This window comes from Lepisosteus oculatus, chromosome 2, assembly GCF_040954835.1.
Source record: "Lepisosteus oculatus isolate fLepOcu1 chromosome 2, fLepOcu1.hap2, whole genome shotgun sequence".
Classification (NCBI taxonomy): domain Eukaryota; kingdom Metazoa; phylum Chordata; class Actinopteri; order Semionotiformes; family Lepisosteidae; genus Lepisosteus; species Lepisosteus oculatus.
The window spans coordinates 66581995-66598924 of record NC_090697.1 but is presented as its reverse complement, the minus strand read 5'-3'; the positions used below and the strand labels follow the sequence as shown (position 1 = coordinate 66598924).

Sequence of the window (16930 nt, the reverse complement as noted above, 5' to 3'; positions counted from 1 at the left end):
GCTTGTACGGTTTGAGTGTGTGGGAAATCTAGAGCCCTGCAGCAATAGAGATCTGCCTGAGTCACACATATACACAGCGTACACACCTGCAGAGAGAAAAACTGCAGGGCAAAAGGAACTGCCCAGATCGAAACTGAAAGGAGACTGGGCAGTTTTGAGTGCACTGGGGCAGCTATTGTGAAGAACTGTTTTTTGTTGGAGTTACACTGGCCCTGCAATTTTGAGATGCCCTCAGACCACCTACTGGTTAATAATCCAGCAACAAATATCCAGCAACACCAAATTCACATCTGTCCAACAAAGCCAACCAGTCCAGTTTCAAAATATTTTTCCATATATAAATATTGTCTTTGGGCGTCGATTGTGAATTGATGTCGACTGTACTGCTTTCAGTGTGTTTAATCTTTTGCAAAAGGGTCATCAGTTCAGACAAGATGGAGATTCTCATCTAAACCACATTTCCCAGAAAACAAGGGGGATAACCTGCCAAGCCCCTTCACCTGACCAACTGGACAAATATAATTGATCAGGTGACATTTAAAACTAGGAAGCTGAGGCTCTCATTTTAGGCTGTACCAAAGGAGAATGGAACCAAGAAGCTCCCAGCCATGAGCCTATGGACTTGAAAAATGATTTTTTCTACACTTTAGCTGAAAAAAGATTGTGTTTGAGAAGAGTTTTGGAGTTTGTAAACAACATAGCTGCCCAGTTACTTAAGAAAGGAAGTGAAAACATGCAGTTAGAACTTAGAAGAAGAGTTTGGTTTTTGTTTGTGTTTAAGTATGTATCCCTGCACTGTAAAATAAAGAGCACTGCTTTTATTTTACTTTGTAGCTGAGCTGGTATCTGTTTTGCCTAGACCAACCTATTTAAAGGTCCGGTTATGGCACCACTCAAGGTATGCGACACCATTAGAAAGAAGACAACTCTAGGCTAAGGTGCCACCCAAGAGCAGTATTTGTAATTTGTACTTTTATGGGAATGAATATTAATTATCTCTTTGTCCAATCACAACATTACAGGAAACTGAACTTATGAATTGTCCTTTTGCAAATGAGGTGTTTTGGCACATCTGTTTCTAACTGTTATTTATTTATTTTTCTGGTGATGAATGCTCATTGCACTTCTCCACAAAAATGTGATGCTTTATAACTTATAATTGCCATAGTTGATGAATTGACAACCCCTTGAAAGGACAAAAATGGATAAAGACCCCACCTAGTGGCCAGTCTCATCATGTGGCAGCAGTGGCGAAGACTGTATTTTACTGTATATCTTTTTTTATAAAAGCTGTTTTTGCTTCGCCTCCATCTCGAATGGTTTAAATACACACGCACAGCCCAAGGACACGGAGAAAGCACCCTGCACACAAGTTCTGCACACAGAGAACCTGCAAGGCCAGAGGCGCAGTGAGGTCGGTGGAGAGACAGGAAAGGGTCGATGAAGTTTGCTTCGCCTTTAAGAGCCTGTGGCCAGGGCAGAGGAAGAGGTGTCCTTGATGGGTGGCAGTGTTGTCTGAAAGCAGAGCTTGGAAATCCCCTCCTGTCAGCCCTCTGTTCCATTATAGAAAGCAGGGTGAGTCAAGGCCAGCAAGACACTTCTGGTTTACTGAAGGTGCAGTGCATTGAATTAAACAGGCCCCATCTGGGGGACGACAGAGCTTTACAAATAGATTGCAGTTATTTCATTATGGGTGAATCCTCCATGCAGTTCAAATTCCTCATTTTATATTTATGATTGGGCAGAGGGATTTCTGATGAAGTGGGATTTTAAGGTTTTTCTTGGCCACCAGATATTGTTGATATGCCAGCATCCAAATATTTACTTCATTTTATTTTTCATCCCTTGACCTGGTTGGGTGCACTCGGTACTGCTGTTCCTGTAGAGGCTGTCCTGTGTCACTCCTTCAAATACTGACTTTCAACAAGAACACTAATCAAGAAACCAGCATAGGCTGCCATGACACGGGGCATGAGATTTATGCAGTTATGACTAGTTCATTTTACAAAAGGTTTTTAAATGTGTTTAATATAAATGCAAAAAGTAAGTCCATTTTATTGCTTAAGGTATAGCACAATTTAATGGCCTTGATCTATGCACGAATCAAATTGCTATTTCTGTAATGTTAAATTCCATTTGTAAAATAAAGATAACAAGTACAATTTACTGGTTGTGGGACACCATAACCTCTGCTGTTCAGTTTTACTTTCTTCCTGTCATCAAATTAATATTGCTTTTGGAGAAAAGTGCAACAATAAGCAAAAAACAACAACAGCAACACTGTAGTCACTGAATGGATCTCTTATGGAAGTGACATTCTAGAGCTGCCCTTCTCTTTCACAAAAGACAAAAAGGTCGCCCGGTTTGAAACGAACTATCCAGTTCCCCCGCGCAGCAAAACAGGCCACACTCTGTTCCCTCCGTTTCCTTTCTCACAGCCGCCCACTTCCTGCAGAAAAGGGCCGCATCCTGTAGCCTGCTTCCTGTGGGAAGTGACACACGTTTCCTGCATGGGCAAAAAGGAGCAACAGCCCTGCACATGCACGGCACTGCGTGCAAGGTGCAGCCCTCGTCTGAATCACTCCTTTCTGGACTGTAAAGTCCAACCAGCAACCCGAACTTGCTGTTCCTTTGCAGGGCGAGCTAATGGCAAGTCACATCAAAACCATTTCAGAAAAGCTTTTAACATTGTTTGCATTCAAATGTGACTAATGAATACATTTCCTGTGGAGATTTGGTGGCTGTCACGCCAAGGAGCAGACCCTACTTGTACTATTGGTTTCACAGACTTTGATTAGCATTAACCTTGGATGGACTGCTTTTTGAGGTTGACAAGTCTGAACCTATTGCTAATCTTGGTCTTTGAAACCAGGCCGGAGTGTCTGGGCAGTTTCAAACTATGCTGTGGGGCCAAATTGGCTCATTTGGCAAAGGTCTAATTGAAAGCCAAGACAGGAAACTGTCATCCAGACCTGCTCTACATTATATAAATAGGTAATTGGCACAGTTGGCAAACCTGATGAAGGCATGGGTGCATTAGAAGTCAAGTGGGGATGCTTCACCTAACCCAGTAATTGAGATACCTTTGATTGGAATTAGCAATTTCACCATTATCACCATTTGTCTTGAGTGCACTGTCTTCAGTCGGGTTGTGAGATCTGCACTTAGAGAAGAATCACAAGGCCCAGTGGCACATGTTGCAGAAGTTTGAATGTTTTTGTCTCCTCTGCCCATGCAGGTAATTGAAATATAGTGAACCATTGACTCAAGGAGCAAATGTCCAGAAAATCTGGTGCAAAAAGGAATGTGACTATTCCAAACTGCAAGAAGAATGAGTTTTCAGGAATTTGTTTCTTACGATGCACAAGTCTGCATGTGTTTGAATATTTTATTAGCTGCAAGGATGCAATAATGTCAATGTCTTTTAAGGTTCCTATGTCTAGGAGATGACTGGATACAAGAAAAAAGACTACTTATGAGCTATTTTCCGAAGTAATCTGCATTAGAGTTATAACATATGTTCACCATTCTTGTCACCTTTAAGAACTAACCGTTCAGGACCTAGGACAGTTCCATTCGTACTAGGAAGACTGATTCTTATTGATCTGTTCAGTGTAGGGTTCTGATGTAAATATAGCTGGATTCTTTATGGTTACTGCGTTTTCACCTTCAAAAGATAAGAGGAAGCCTGCGCAGCTAGATTAACAGTAATTCTGTAGCTGCACGAGCAACTCCACTGAGATGTTAGTTGGATCCATCGAGCTTTCACTTCTGGGGCTATAACCATTTGAACTTGAGACAACTTTGAAATTTTAAAAGGCTGCAGATTGGGGTTTGAGACTGCAAAATCAGCTTGTGAATGAAAATACAATGATGGGACCAGTTCTTCTGGACTGTAACCAGAAGACGGAATGTATTACTTTGAATCATAAAGTGCTGCAGGAACTAAAAACTCCAGAAAGAGACCACCTGAAAGGAACAGAATTTTAAGATTGGCTTTTATTGACAGTCGAGTTGGTTGAAAGCAATTACAAAAATCAAAATTACAAACAAGGAGAAATGAAATAAAATCACCATATAAGCAAGTATATAAAACCAACCACGTAATGTAAAAAATAGATAAAAAAACAGTAGCAAGATGTGCCCAGCAACAAATTGCTATACAAAAGCAATTCCTTTATATAATATTAAAAGCTTTTCATTTTGTCTTTTGTTTAATCTCAAGACAGTAGCAGGATTATGTACATTCAGTTGAAATCTGTGTTGAAATCTTAGATGTAACAGTCGATTGTCATTTGGCTTACATTTGGATTATGTGAGTGCGGAAGAAAAGCTTTGTGCTTGTGTGTTGTCTTGGCTCTGTATATAATCAGATTTATGTTGCACAATCAAACGCTTCTGACTGCACTATCCTCACATTCCAATGCATTGCAGAGTAATCATCAGGCCACCAGTGGACAGTTTTGTCATGGCCAGATGGACAATCCTTTATCAACCATGGCTCAGCCTTGGATTAACAAGTGCGTTTATTATATTCAGCATTAACCGTTTGGGCATGCCCACCTCAAGGGGACGGGGGTGGGTCTTGATGCTGATTGGCTGGAGGGGTGAAGAAGGCCTGCTCCTCATTGGCCAGCTGGTCACAGGGGCTGCGCAGGGTCTTTTCGAAATCCAGCAGCTGACCCATGAAGTTGAAGTTGGGCGAGATGTTGGACTTGCGGCGCTTCACAAAGTCATAGGCGTCGTTCAGCGAGAGGCCCAACCGCTGCATGAGGTACGCCACGGTGACCGTGACTGAGCGGCTGACCCCAGCCAGACAGTGCACCAGCACCCCGCTCCTCTGGGACAGGGCTTCGTCTGAGAAGAAAGAGGGAAGGGACACCCCAAAAAATAATGAATACACCAGTTTTGGCAACAACTGCTTGGATACTACGTATGTGGAACAAAAGCATAGCTGTGGTGAACTAGATTTCAGAAGGACTGAGTTTTGCAGAATCTTGGCAACTTTAGCAAAAGCTTGCACTTTCGATACCCTAGCTCGCAAAAGAAAAATATGCCTAAAACTACCAGAGCTGTCATTTCAACCCCAGCAACAGAACAAAGGATGCAAACAAGTGGAGTCCATTCATCCCATCTTGCTCATTTGGTAGTATGCTAGCTAAGTCAAACTAAAATTGTGTCCTGCTTATTCTTATATGTGCCTAAAAAGTCTGGTACTCAGCACCTGGCTGGGAAGTGTACCAGGTCCGGGAGTAGGTTCCAGATAGTGCCATTTGTTAAGCAAGTTAACAAAAATCGTGCCATCACAATGTCTTCCCCTTTGTTACTGTTTTCGATTGCAATATCAGTCCTTCTCCGGCAAGAACCTCTCTTTGCAGTCACGTTTTTATCAGTATCTACATCTACGTCTTTCTCTTCATCAGATTAATAACTTGAAGGTCTGCTGAGTGGCCATTCTCTCAATCTGATCCTAATGGACCTGCATAACATCCATTTGGAAACAGCTACTTAGCAATTCTAATCTTCCAAACTCTTTAATAGCACTGCCTACTTTTTGGAGCTTCTCATTAATGAATTCAACTGGGTCAAATGAACAGCTAAAAAAAAGTAACTGGAGCATTTAAGACCTTATCTGCTATTGCTCTTACTTCCTTCCTCCTCTGTTATGCACATTCAGACTTCTGAGTAATTCTCTTCTGCGCCGTATGATTAGACTGCCAATGAAGCAATGTCATCATATATAACAACTCAGCAGGACAGAAAAGGCTGGTGTGTGTGAAGGCATGTGATAAGTCTATCACAGCATCGTGCTTCCCCCCAGAGGGGCTGCTGTAATCATCTATTGGGAAACAGACGGGGTTATGTGGTGCACAAGCTGGTCAATACGAACAGTAGAACCATAAACCAGAAGTGGTGAAGAAATCAGCTGATGTACTGTATCAACTCTTTTGCCCCAGGCTGCTGGTCTGAAAGGGTTAAGGATCTGAACTCGTCTCACTGCAGTTTTTCGAGAAGACTGCTGCTATTTTTGACCATGACCTAATTTACAGTAAGCCCTTGCAGAGTAAGACACAGCTTGCTGGTAAGAATGGCTAAAGAGATCTCTAAATTGGTCCATTGTTTAATGGAAGCTGGGAAGGACACAGGGAATAAAGAGTCTAAGACTCCCAGTCGTCTGCCAAGTCAGACTTAGGCAACAGATTAAATCAAGGCAGGAGGTCAAAGAGTCTTGATGTAACCTCTGGCGTCACTTGTAAAAAGACAGCAATTTCTCTCTGCAGGAAAACACATCTTTCTGTCATTGTGAAAGTCAAGGAAACAGAAATCACTGTTTGTCTCTATTTATTTCCAGTTCTTCATGCATTAAGGTCAGTTTATCTGCAAATGAGCAGAATCAGAGTAGGTACTGGAAAAAAGTGAATCAAGACTTATAATCAGATTTTTCTTTTCCACATTACATCACGTCTTCAGAAAAAGAGAGTGCACAGCACTTGAAGTAAAATGCCTGATCAGCCTCCTTCTCAAAGTAAGCTTTGATGTTCTGACTAATCATTTTTACCAAACAGTAAATGAAATGGTACTGTACTCTCCATTAATAGTTCAGAAATAATAATTTCTTTATGGAGCCCTGCTACTTTTAATATGAGTTTCTGTTGTTGATTCTGCATTGATTGTATCAGCCAGGCCAAGTACCTGTATTAATGCTGAAAACGCTGGATGACCAGAGAGAGTAAGAGGGAAGAATACTGCCATTGCACACTGCTCTGAAATCCTTGATTGAACCTGTTACCGTATTTGTGTAGGGTGTGACTTTTTTTAGTCAAAGGCCATAAAACTACTCAACCAAAAATGAAAGTCCAATATTTTCCCTTAATATCTGAGTTTCCCTGTTTATTCACCCATGAGATGTGTGACACAATCCTGAATGAATTTAAAAACAAATAGCAAGTGAGTCCACCTCCAAATGTTCCTAGCAACACATCTCACAAAGCAGACAAAAGCCAAGCTGTTTCGTCACTCCCCTCCTCTGCGTGCAGCACGATCACAAACAGGTTGTGCTGTCAGTGGCCAGTCCTCACTGCTTTGTAAGATGTTCCAAGGGACATATGGAGTGACAGTCCCTTGCCTATATATAAAGCATACAAAATGTCATTTGAACACACACAGATTCACACAGTGTGACATATAAAACAATCAAGGAAACCTGGACTTGTGATAATTTAGATATTTTTTTTGGGGGGGGGAGGGGATTTTAAAAGTCTTTAATGTGTTGGACAGAATTCTATATCAAGGGACCAAAAAAGGTTAATACGTATAGTAAAGCAGCACAAGTAAGCAATTAAGAAATGTAATAGCTAACAAATTATATAACACATCTCCCCTTTTAATGTGTAACAGGGTGATCATTCTCTGCAGAAATACCTTGCGCTATCATGTTCACTCACCGATGAACTGGATAGCCTCTGGGAAAAACTGCGACAGGTTCTGACTCCAGTGGTCAGAAATGGGGATCTGCTTGTATCGGAAATCTCCATTCTTCTCGAAAATGTTGGGCAGATTAGGGGTGACGTTGAGGATGTAACGGATTCCCAGTTTGGACAGCGTGTCTCGATCAGCGGAGTGTTTAGCGCAGCCCAGGTAGAGGTTAGGCAGGATCTGCACAGGGAATGGAGGCTGGGAGCTGGGGCTGGGGTTGTCTGATTCCGGGCCTGTCCCACTCAGCGGGTCTCGGTCTGGGTCTGAGTCCCCATCAGAGCCCAGGGAACCCAAGCGGAGCCCCCCGAGACCCAGCACTGAGGCAGGGGGGGCAAGCCAACGGGCAGATACACTGGTACCACTCTCACAGTGCTGTGGGTACAATCTGTGGAACATCTGAAAACCACCTGAAAGAGGAAACGCAGAGAGATCAGAGCCTAACAGAGCCACTGAGCCATTTTAAATCTTTCTTTTAGTGCCTGCACCTAAAACACAGCCCACACCCAAACACAACTGTGGCTAAGGGCCTTTACTTTCAGTTTTCACGCATTGTTGATCTTTTACTAAATTTAGAAAATTTGCCATCAGAACTGAGGTTAATTGTTAATGATGATGCATATAAAAAGGGCACCTTAGGTTTCAAAAAGGCATTTGTGCCTTTTGTACAGTTGCCAAAGTTTTACCAGTCATCCAAATTTCTTTTATCTTTTTTAACCCCCTAACTCTAGCCCTTATTTTTCTAACCCTGAACATGCATAGTATCTTCAAGTTAATTAAATTAACTACACATGTACTTTAGCAAGATTTTTTCTTAAAAGAATGTTGCAAAAATATTTCAGCATGTAACGAAAGCTATTGACATCCATCTTTGTCCAGAACGTAATCAACATTCTGAAAAGCTCTCCCTTATTTCAGACAACCTAAAGCTGACCTGTCCCTTAGTCATTTCTACAGTGACTAAAGTATTACAGTATAATTAACACTGGAAACACTTTGTCACTGATAATCAGTAATTTATATCATGCTACATGCATTGCTTTGTAGTTATTCTAAACCTTGTAAATAATTATAAGAAAACCCTATAAACACCTTCTGGGTCTGCTTAAAAACACATAAAAGGTTTCAAATGGCACGACTCGTCTTGCTCATTCAATTCCTAATTGCACCCAAAATCTAATCTGGTTTATTCATGGAAGGACCAGCTTTAAGAACTTCCGTGGGCAGTTCAATTAAAAGACCCGCAAACACTCTGTGCAAAGAAATCCTGTTTTCAGCCGCAAAAGAATCACCTCTTCATTTCCAGCTGAGATGCCATGCTCCTCGCTTGTTGTTGAACACCCTTTGTTTTCATGTTTTAAAAATGACCTTGGAGATCAATTCCTTTACAGTAATTTTCACTGGTCTTAAGACCAGTCATTACTCAGGCCACTCTACTTCAAACTCTTTCCAGCATCAGTATCTATTTTTGACATGTGGTGACTGAGCAAAGTGTTTAAAATTAACACTATTTTGGCACATTGTATTCTTGTAACATAACGTACTTCAGGGGGGCTATGTCCAACAACTTCAGCATACTCCACTGTACACAGACTCTCCTCAACTTGTTTGCCACGATTTCTAACTTATCTGCTCTTACTGGTTGATTGGGTGATGATGAACAGACACAGGTGGGAATGACACTGTATAAGAAGTGCCCACAATTATTTTTTTTCAGATGACAGTTGTTAACATTGAAACCCATCTTATTATGGCTTCTCTTCTCCCTAATGTATTATGCCATTCTAAGTGAGGGAAGTTGAAAACTCTTTTTCCTCTCAGTTTTATGATATGCATCGCTGATGCTCTTGTGCAGTGAACTGTTATAATTGATAGCCTATAGCACTGATATTCACTCCTAGTCCTGAACAATCGCAGTATCTTCTGGTTTGCCTTCTTCCCTGGACCATGAACTACATTTTTGAATCAATTGTTCACTTAATAGATCTGTCTCTGTTATTAATGTTTCCAAGTCTTTACTCACTGAAAATTATGAGTTACCTATAAAACCTTGTGGACAGCAGCTCGCAGGATCTGGAATGAATATTACTGGCCTACAGCATATTTATGTACTGTATGTACAGTACCATCTTCATTCCAGACTGAAGAATACTACACTTTTTATTTCTCTTTCTTAGTTAATTTAAAACGTAATAGGTGTCTTTACAGTGCAACGCTATACAATCGTTTTTTTCACAGAGCAACCCTCAAAGACAGGAATGATCCCAGATCACCGACCACTACAGAAATAAAGACAAAGGCAATGAAGCTGTGAGTGTGGCGCAGTACAGTCTGAAATGAGTTTTGTGAAAAAAGGCACTTTGAGAGCTCACTGCAGATGGTTCACCACATTTCCTGGAATAACCAGCGAGAATATTAAAGTTGCCAAAGTGGAAGTAAAGACAGAGAAAGAAGGCCCAACAAACAACAAAAAAGGATGTCCCGCAAAACAGAACTGAAATGGGACGACAAAGTAGATGACATTAACCGCATGCTGTTGGGGCTTTCTAGCATATAAACAGGATTGCAAAACTTTTAAATCTGCACTGCTGTTCCCGGTAGAGCACAGGCAATTGTGTTAGTCATATTCTTTTGGCTCCTGCAGTTCCTATTTACATTTCAAGTGCTTTTTTAAAGCCTCGCGTTTTAAAGCCTCTTACGCTCTCTGATTGTTCTAACAGAGGAGGAATCGTGCATTAGATTACCTTTCGAAAAACACATGCCAAATGCTTTTAATTGCCACCCTGTTGCTGAAGGCTTTCTATTCTAGGCCTAATGGTGAAACAATTTATTTTTAATGTTCCCTTTGTTAGGGAACATCAGAAAGCAGAAAAAAAATTGCATTGTTAGGAGGGGCCTAGAATCTGTCTCACGTGTACAGTACAGTAAGTGAGCTGTCAATCACTAAAACAATGAAGCACATAACAGCAAGTGAGTATTTTTTACTTTAAAAAGAGGACATGATCTACAAGTCCTGCTCACTTTGTATAGGCCAGATTAGAGCTGAGGGGGCTTATACAACCTGAATCATCCCAATAGCCCCACACATTTCATTTAATTTACATTTAATATAATAAAACCTTTTGAGATGCATCATCTCCTTTTCAAGGGGGTCCATATTTCCCAGATGTAGGTGCTACTAGCCTTAGTTTCTGCTTTTTACACATTGAAAAAGCAAAAAATATTGTTGTTGGAACGGTAAAAATATTGCTGTGTTCCATCCACTTTCCAACCACTTCATCCAGCACAGGATCGCAGGGGAGCCAGAGCCTATCCCGACAAGCCACGGGCACAAGGCAGGATACACCCTGGATAGGATGCCAGTCCATTACAGGGCAAGACGCAAGTAGCCAATTTTTCCAGAAGCCAATTAACCCACCAGGATGTCTTTGGATTGTGGGAGGAAACCAGAGCGCCCAAAGGAAACCCATGTGAACACAGGGAGAACATGCAAACTCCACACAGACAACACCCCAGGTCCACAATAGAACCAAAGACTGCAGTGCTATGAGCTAGCGATGCTAATCACTGTACCACCATGCCACCCTAGTTTCCTTCAGTATGCAATCAAACTATGGCCCACAGATCATGGAGCGTTTCTATACATACTCCACAGCATTGTCATATAATACTCAGGCAGCCTTCATCAAAACACCTTCCTTACAGAAAGAAAACAGGAAACGGAGAGGATGGTAGGACTTTGGGTCCAGAAACAGTGGAGTTGGAGTGCCCAGTACTGGGTGCCAGTAACTGGACTCACCTTTCAGGTAGTACACCTGACAGCCGTCTTTCCTGAGAGTGTGGAGCATGACCGCCATCACTGAGTCCTCCTCCTCCTCCAGGGCGGTGGGGCCCCCGCTGGGACCCGCCTCGCGGCCCTCGTCGTACAGCAGCACGGCGTGAGTGGCGCAGCGGCTGGCGAAGCCCTCCCTCTCCTCGGGGCAGCGGATGAGCGAGGGCACCGTGAGCTGCCCACGCCTCAGCCTCCTCAGCAGGATGGACGGTATGGCCACGCTGATGGCGCCCACCACCCGCAGAGCCTCGTACATCTCCCGCGGGCGGCAGTCCAGCACCAGGACCCCAGGTTCCGGGCTCAGGTCCAGCTCGCCGCACAGCCAGGACGGCGAACGGGCCAGTGCCTCCATACCTGCGGCCTTCACCCCTCTACCGTGGCAGGGCCAGAAGGGCATTCACAGCTTTGCCGATGGGGGACCCTGGGCGTATTCTGGGGCTGGGCATCAATTTGAAATCCTCTGAAGGCACAGGCTGAAATCACCACAACATAAAAAAGAGTTTCAGCAGCAGAGGATCATGGGAGTGCAGCTGGCCTGATGGGAGTGAAGGCTGGGGCGTCGTGCAAAGAAATCCATCCAGTTGCGCTCCGCTACAACCCAGCGGCTAGATCACACACACAGAGCCTTGTTCCTCTTCCCTGCCCTCACAGAGTCGCGGAAATGTCACCCCAGGGGACTGTCTGTTGAAGACACGTGAAGAAGATCAGACGAGGTTGTTCTGAAGTGAAAGAGGGTTCAAAAAACCTGCTGGCAAATGGGAAAGAATGGATCGACACTGGTGGTGTTTTTGGCCTTTCTCAAGCATGTGTTTATTGTTTTGGCATCCAGCACGGGTGGCGAGCCTGTTGAAATGAGAGAAGGTGGCCTGCAAAGTGTTACCCAGTATTTGGCTGGAACTAAACTGTCCTTGAGATCACAGTCATGCTCTCTGATGTCCACTTAAACCAACTCAGGCAGAATGACCTCTGATTCACCTGATGCTAGAGGGACACACCAGGAGCTGCTCATGAAGAGGCAGGGAGCTCTCTAAAAATTTACATCTCACCAGTTTAAAGTGTGGTTGGAATGGTTCACTCCACCATGCCACTTAGACTGAGTCAAGACATCCAAATGACTTGAACATTGGAAAAGATTCAGCCCAAAGCTTGCAGGCACTTTTATTACTAAGGTGGCCACTTGCTGGCTTCAAGGGAATCTCATACAAAATATGCCGCGTTGGTCTTTAAAAGAATAGTTTATGCAGTCTGAAATATTTAACTCATTTGTACACTAAATTTGTTTACGAAAATATGTATTTTAAGATATCCAAAACGCGTCAAGTATGTGTCAGGTCAGTCCTCAATTATAGAAAAAGTCTTTGGATTTTCATTACCATTGGTTTTCTGACAATGCGAGGAATTCTCACATATGCTCATTCTGGATCCATCCTGTAATGCCGTCTGGGCATTGTAGATGCACCCTGCTTGTTTCTGTGGGATGTGGTTCAGTGGATCAGGATTCCCTCAAAGCTCTCTTCCCCAGATGTCTTTACTCCACAGAAAAACCACCTGCGTGCCCCTGCTTCTGCACTGCACTGGATTGCACTGAGTGGATTCCTTTACCTCTCAGCTGCAAAGCTGCAAAAAAAAACATAAAACATGAAGAACTGATTTAAGAAGAAAATTATGAAAAAGGACAACATCATAAAATAAGAAGCCACCACCAGAATATGACTCAGAATTATTACTATTCAAAAGTATAACCATTCAAACTTGTTATTATTAATTGTATTTGCTATAATTGGGTTGGTAGTAGCGGTTTCCGTCATTTTCCTTTTTCTTGTTCAAGATTCAAGTTCAAACTCAAAAATGATTGCAGAGAACACAATCCCTTTTCTACAAATGTCATTGAGCAGCAACAAAAGCGTAGCGCACAAATGCTCAATTTTAATTAACCCCGACAACTTGTTCACGGCGCCTGAGCCCATCCAAAAGATATTGGCAACAAAAAAAAACGACCACTTAGTGACCGCGCGTGACTGCAGCGATCCACGCACATTTGGGAAATTAAGCGATCTGTTGCGCACTTCAAAATACGGCGAGCAAATCAACTTTGGTATAAATAACCATTGAGAAAGTGTAGAACAAAGCCACCAGCGAGATTTGCCATTTATGAGGGAACTGCACAAGTGATACACTATATGACTACAAACAAAAGCAATAGCAGTTTCACACTTGAGTTGTTCTAATTGCAGCAAAGTTAAATTGGGAAGTTCGTGATGAACCACGCTCTTTATGCAACTGCTGCATCATAAACGCTGCCTTTGAGTGGGTTACAAGAGCAGATAAAATGTTGTTTGTGTTGACCTTAAAAACAAAGAAACTTTATATCATAACTTAATAACTTCCATGACGATGACTCGCACGTATTTACATGTGTACTTGCAGTTACAAGGTGACGTTAACGGGTCTAAAGAATTAAGGACGGTGCTGATTTACAGTACAACATTATCATCGTCAGAGAAAGTGCTTTGTGCCGTTATGTTTTTGCTAGGCTAAAACCATGTGTGTTTCTTATCGACGAAAAAAAAACACATTATAGTGGTTTCAGATCTTGAAAACACTTATAGAGGTGTCGGCGGCTAACAGATTTTTGTCTCATTTTAATCTTTTGAGGTCAATGACTGAAACTAGCGATACTCCCCCTAGGCTTGTTGCTCTGTAGTGAAGACATGGCACATGTCTCGCTTAGGGTTGTCTAAGCTGGATAGAGAGCACATGCAGAATGTCGCACTAAAATAACTGTAACAGAACACCAGCACTGCAGTAAGAAGTATATTAACTTACCCTTTCTGATGATTTGTTTTGTTGTCCTTCTTTTGCAGTCCAGCTGCACTAATGGGAAGACGTTGATAATCATGCAATAATCATCTTCGATCGCAACTGAAGACAGGCTGCTGTACCATATTCAGTATGTATTTAAAAAAAAGTGATTCAGCGCTGTGGTGACTGATAAAAGAGCAGGCGGGGTATACCGACTTGCAGTCATTCACCAAAGAAAAACGAAATGAAAGCGAGAGATTGCTTTCCTTGGAACCCCCCTAACCGAAAAATGAAGGTTTTGTTTCAGAATACTTAAAATGGGATTTCGACTCTCGAATCCTACGATTTACTGGCATGAAAGTGCGAAGGTGCGTTATTTTTCACTGTGGAGTTTCAGTCGTCTTGCCCCACACCAGTTGGCCCGTTAGTATTCAATGTGGGATGTAATAATGCGGCTTTTTAAATTGCAGGCATAAGACAGAAGGAGAAACAACGCATTCGGTTTTGTATTTATATTTGTATTTTAACTTTCCGCTGCGCACACGGGTCATTCTCTGGCGTAGACAGAAAAGGCGACTGTCAGTTGCCTAATTCTTTAGAATCTTCAAGAGACTAAAAATTAAGTGCAGCGGCCATGGCGGTATAACAAGAAAGCGCTTTAATGACAAAATAAGACGCTTCTTCTGCTTCTACAAAAAGCCACCGAGTCAAGCTTTTAAACACCGAAATTAATCCAGGTATTGTAGCGCCGATACGGGACGACTCGGATTTGACAGGCGGTTTCTCGCGTATCTCCGGCAGTTTAAAGCTCATATCAATGGTCTCAGAAAAATGCTGTCAGACTCTTCGCCCGGCAGATGAAAACCGCTGAAGGCGTGTGGTCTACATACACATCCTTTTCCCCTTTCGATTCACAGTATTAAGGATGTCCGGATCTCTTGCAAAATAAACAAAACAATACAGTAGGAAACCGAGTTATTTGAGCGCGCAAATGTAGGTGCTGCTTTTGTACAGATGCGTATCAAATGCGTTTTCGTGGTGAAACATAATCGTTTGGCTTTCATAGTACCACGGTGGGCGGTGGAGTACTTGATGTCCTGCCGCCCAAAAGATGCAGGAAAGCGTACATTAGGCGTACTTTTTTATGCCGTACCCTCCAAGTTAAAATGCAATTCAGTAGCCGCTTAAAATCCATATTCTGTAACCGTTTCGGATCCGTGAAGTGCTTTTTGAACTAAGGAATTGTATAAAGATGCAATGTCAGGAGAGAAGGCAGACGGGCAGAATTAAGGGGGAAACAAATCATGTACTGTACTTCAGTCCCTTGCTGCTTGCCACGAAAATAAAAGTGGATCCTAAATCAGGCCTCGCGTGTTTCGTAACACTGAGAGGTAGGGGGAGTTAAGGCAAACGAGAACTGGCACAGCAATTAAAACGCAGGTGTAACGTTCCGTGATTTTGGAAATACTTTGCCCGTCCACTCGAGGTTATGTGTGTTTAGCTTCTGTCTTGTGCCATAACCGAGATCAAAATGCACACTCATTATGTGAATCGAATCGAAAGGCATTCGAATGCAGGAAAAGATAGGGTCAAGTGCAGGCAATAAATTATGTAACCAAGAGTCTTCGTGCTGCAGGAGACTTGCTAAGCACGCCACCGTGCATTACATAACTGATACAGCAGGTCTATGCCAAGGAAGACAATATGTCGAGTATTTTATATCTCGTAGGAAAGCAGGCTTTATCGGCAATCCTGTCAGTTAATTCCCCAGTCTGCAAATTGTCTGAGGAAATAAAAGCCTACTCTGAAGTTATGCGTATTTTTAATTGTTTCCAAAGCCTACGTTTGGCTGCGGTTAGTCAATATCAATGTCTCCTTTACGAATGCAACTTAGGGGAATTCTGTGACTTTTGCTTGAACTTACAAAGCTGATTGGCTTTCGATGTACAGTAAATGAGGTTATAATGCTGATAAATGTGTCTACATATCTGGTGATGTTCCCTTGGTTACTAGTCAGATATTATCTGTAGCGTGTAGAAGTATTTTTAACTTTCCGGTCCAGTTATTGTTAATGAAAACTGTAATGTTAGAATGGAGACACCGCTCCTTCCCTGCCTCTGCAGTTTTCGGTAATCCTGGGAAATTTTTAATTCTTCTTGCCTTCTGCTATAAGACTGTACAACGCATCCACCTTGCGTCCGGGCAGAGGTAACATTGACAGTGACCTGTTTCTGGACTGAACAGTAAACTGACACATCTGTTCTTTTTCTTTTCCCGTTTACAACCGTTTTTTTTTTGTGTGCAATATATGCCAGGGACCCGTGCAATACATTTATATTTATATTTATATCTATATTTACAGGATATTCATATGTGCAATACAATTTTTCTGCGTACTGTTCTGTCCCAGTTTGTTCTTTGTGTGTTCTGGACTGTGAGTACTGTAACTCTTTTAGTGCACTCCTCACTGTACTGATTGTATTGTATTATTATTATTATTATTATTATTATTATTATTATTGTATCATTCGTTACACTGTGGCTGTGTTGTCTGTGTTAAGCTGCTGTTGCACTGCAATTTCCCTCACGCGATCAATAAAGTATCTATGATTTTTTTAGATGCCTTCATATATTACTTTATTTCTCTTTCCATTTTCAACACTCAAATATGACTGTTCCTTTTTGTAACGCACGCTGTAAGAGCAATCCTTTAACACTCTATAAGCACAGAAACTAAAAGGTTACAGCAGTTCTCTGATCGATATTTCATACGGGAAGTCTTAGTAACAGAGATGACCTCATCCCTGCTCCCGCGATGCTCAT

The 16930-nt window shown here is 42.2% G+C and overlaps 1 protein-coding gene across 5 annotated transcripts; it reads right to left on the bottom strand.

Moving 5' to 3' along the window:
* Nucleotides 1-3981: 3981 nt before the first annotated feature.
* On the bottom strand, nucleotides 3982-15267 carry LOC102687608 (dual specificity protein phosphatase 7). 5 transcript variants are annotated; one of them, XM_015342901.2, is made up of 5 exons: nucleotides 14132-15257; nucleotides 12679-12922; nucleotides 11273-12053; nucleotides 7446-7883; nucleotides 3982-4857 (listed from the first exon to the last, which is right to left on the bottom strand). In XM_015342901.2, the coding sequence occupies exons 3-5, from the start codon at nucleotides 11700-11702 to the stop codon at nucleotides 4565-4567; spliced, it is 1161 nt and encodes a 386-aa protein (XP_015198387.1). In that variant the 5' UTR covers nucleotides 11703-12053; nucleotides 12679-12922; nucleotides 14132-15257; the 3' UTR covers nucleotides 3982-4564. The 5 variants fall into 5 exon arrangements, with proteins under 5 accessions (XP_015198387.1, XP_015198396.1, XP_015198378.1 ...); XM_015342910.2 differs by having other exon boundaries at nucleotides 11273-12050; XM_015342892.2 differs by having other exon boundaries at nucleotides 11273-11986.
* Nucleotides 15268-16930: the final 1663 nt, after the last annotated feature.

Coding starts and splice junctions, on each gene's coding strand:
- LOC102687608 (XM_015342901.2), bottom strand. CDS start 11,702: ATGCCCTTCTGGCCCTGCCACGGTAGAGGGGTGAAGGCCGCAGGTATG. Junction 7,884..11,272: donor TCAGGTGTACTACCTGAAAG/GTGAGTCCAGTT, acceptor TTCCTCTTTCAG/GTGGTTTTCAGATGTTCCAC. Junction 4,858..7,445: donor AGAGGCTATCCAGTTCATCG/GTGAGTGAACAT, acceptor CTTTCTTCTCAG/ACGAAGCCCTGTCCCAGAGG.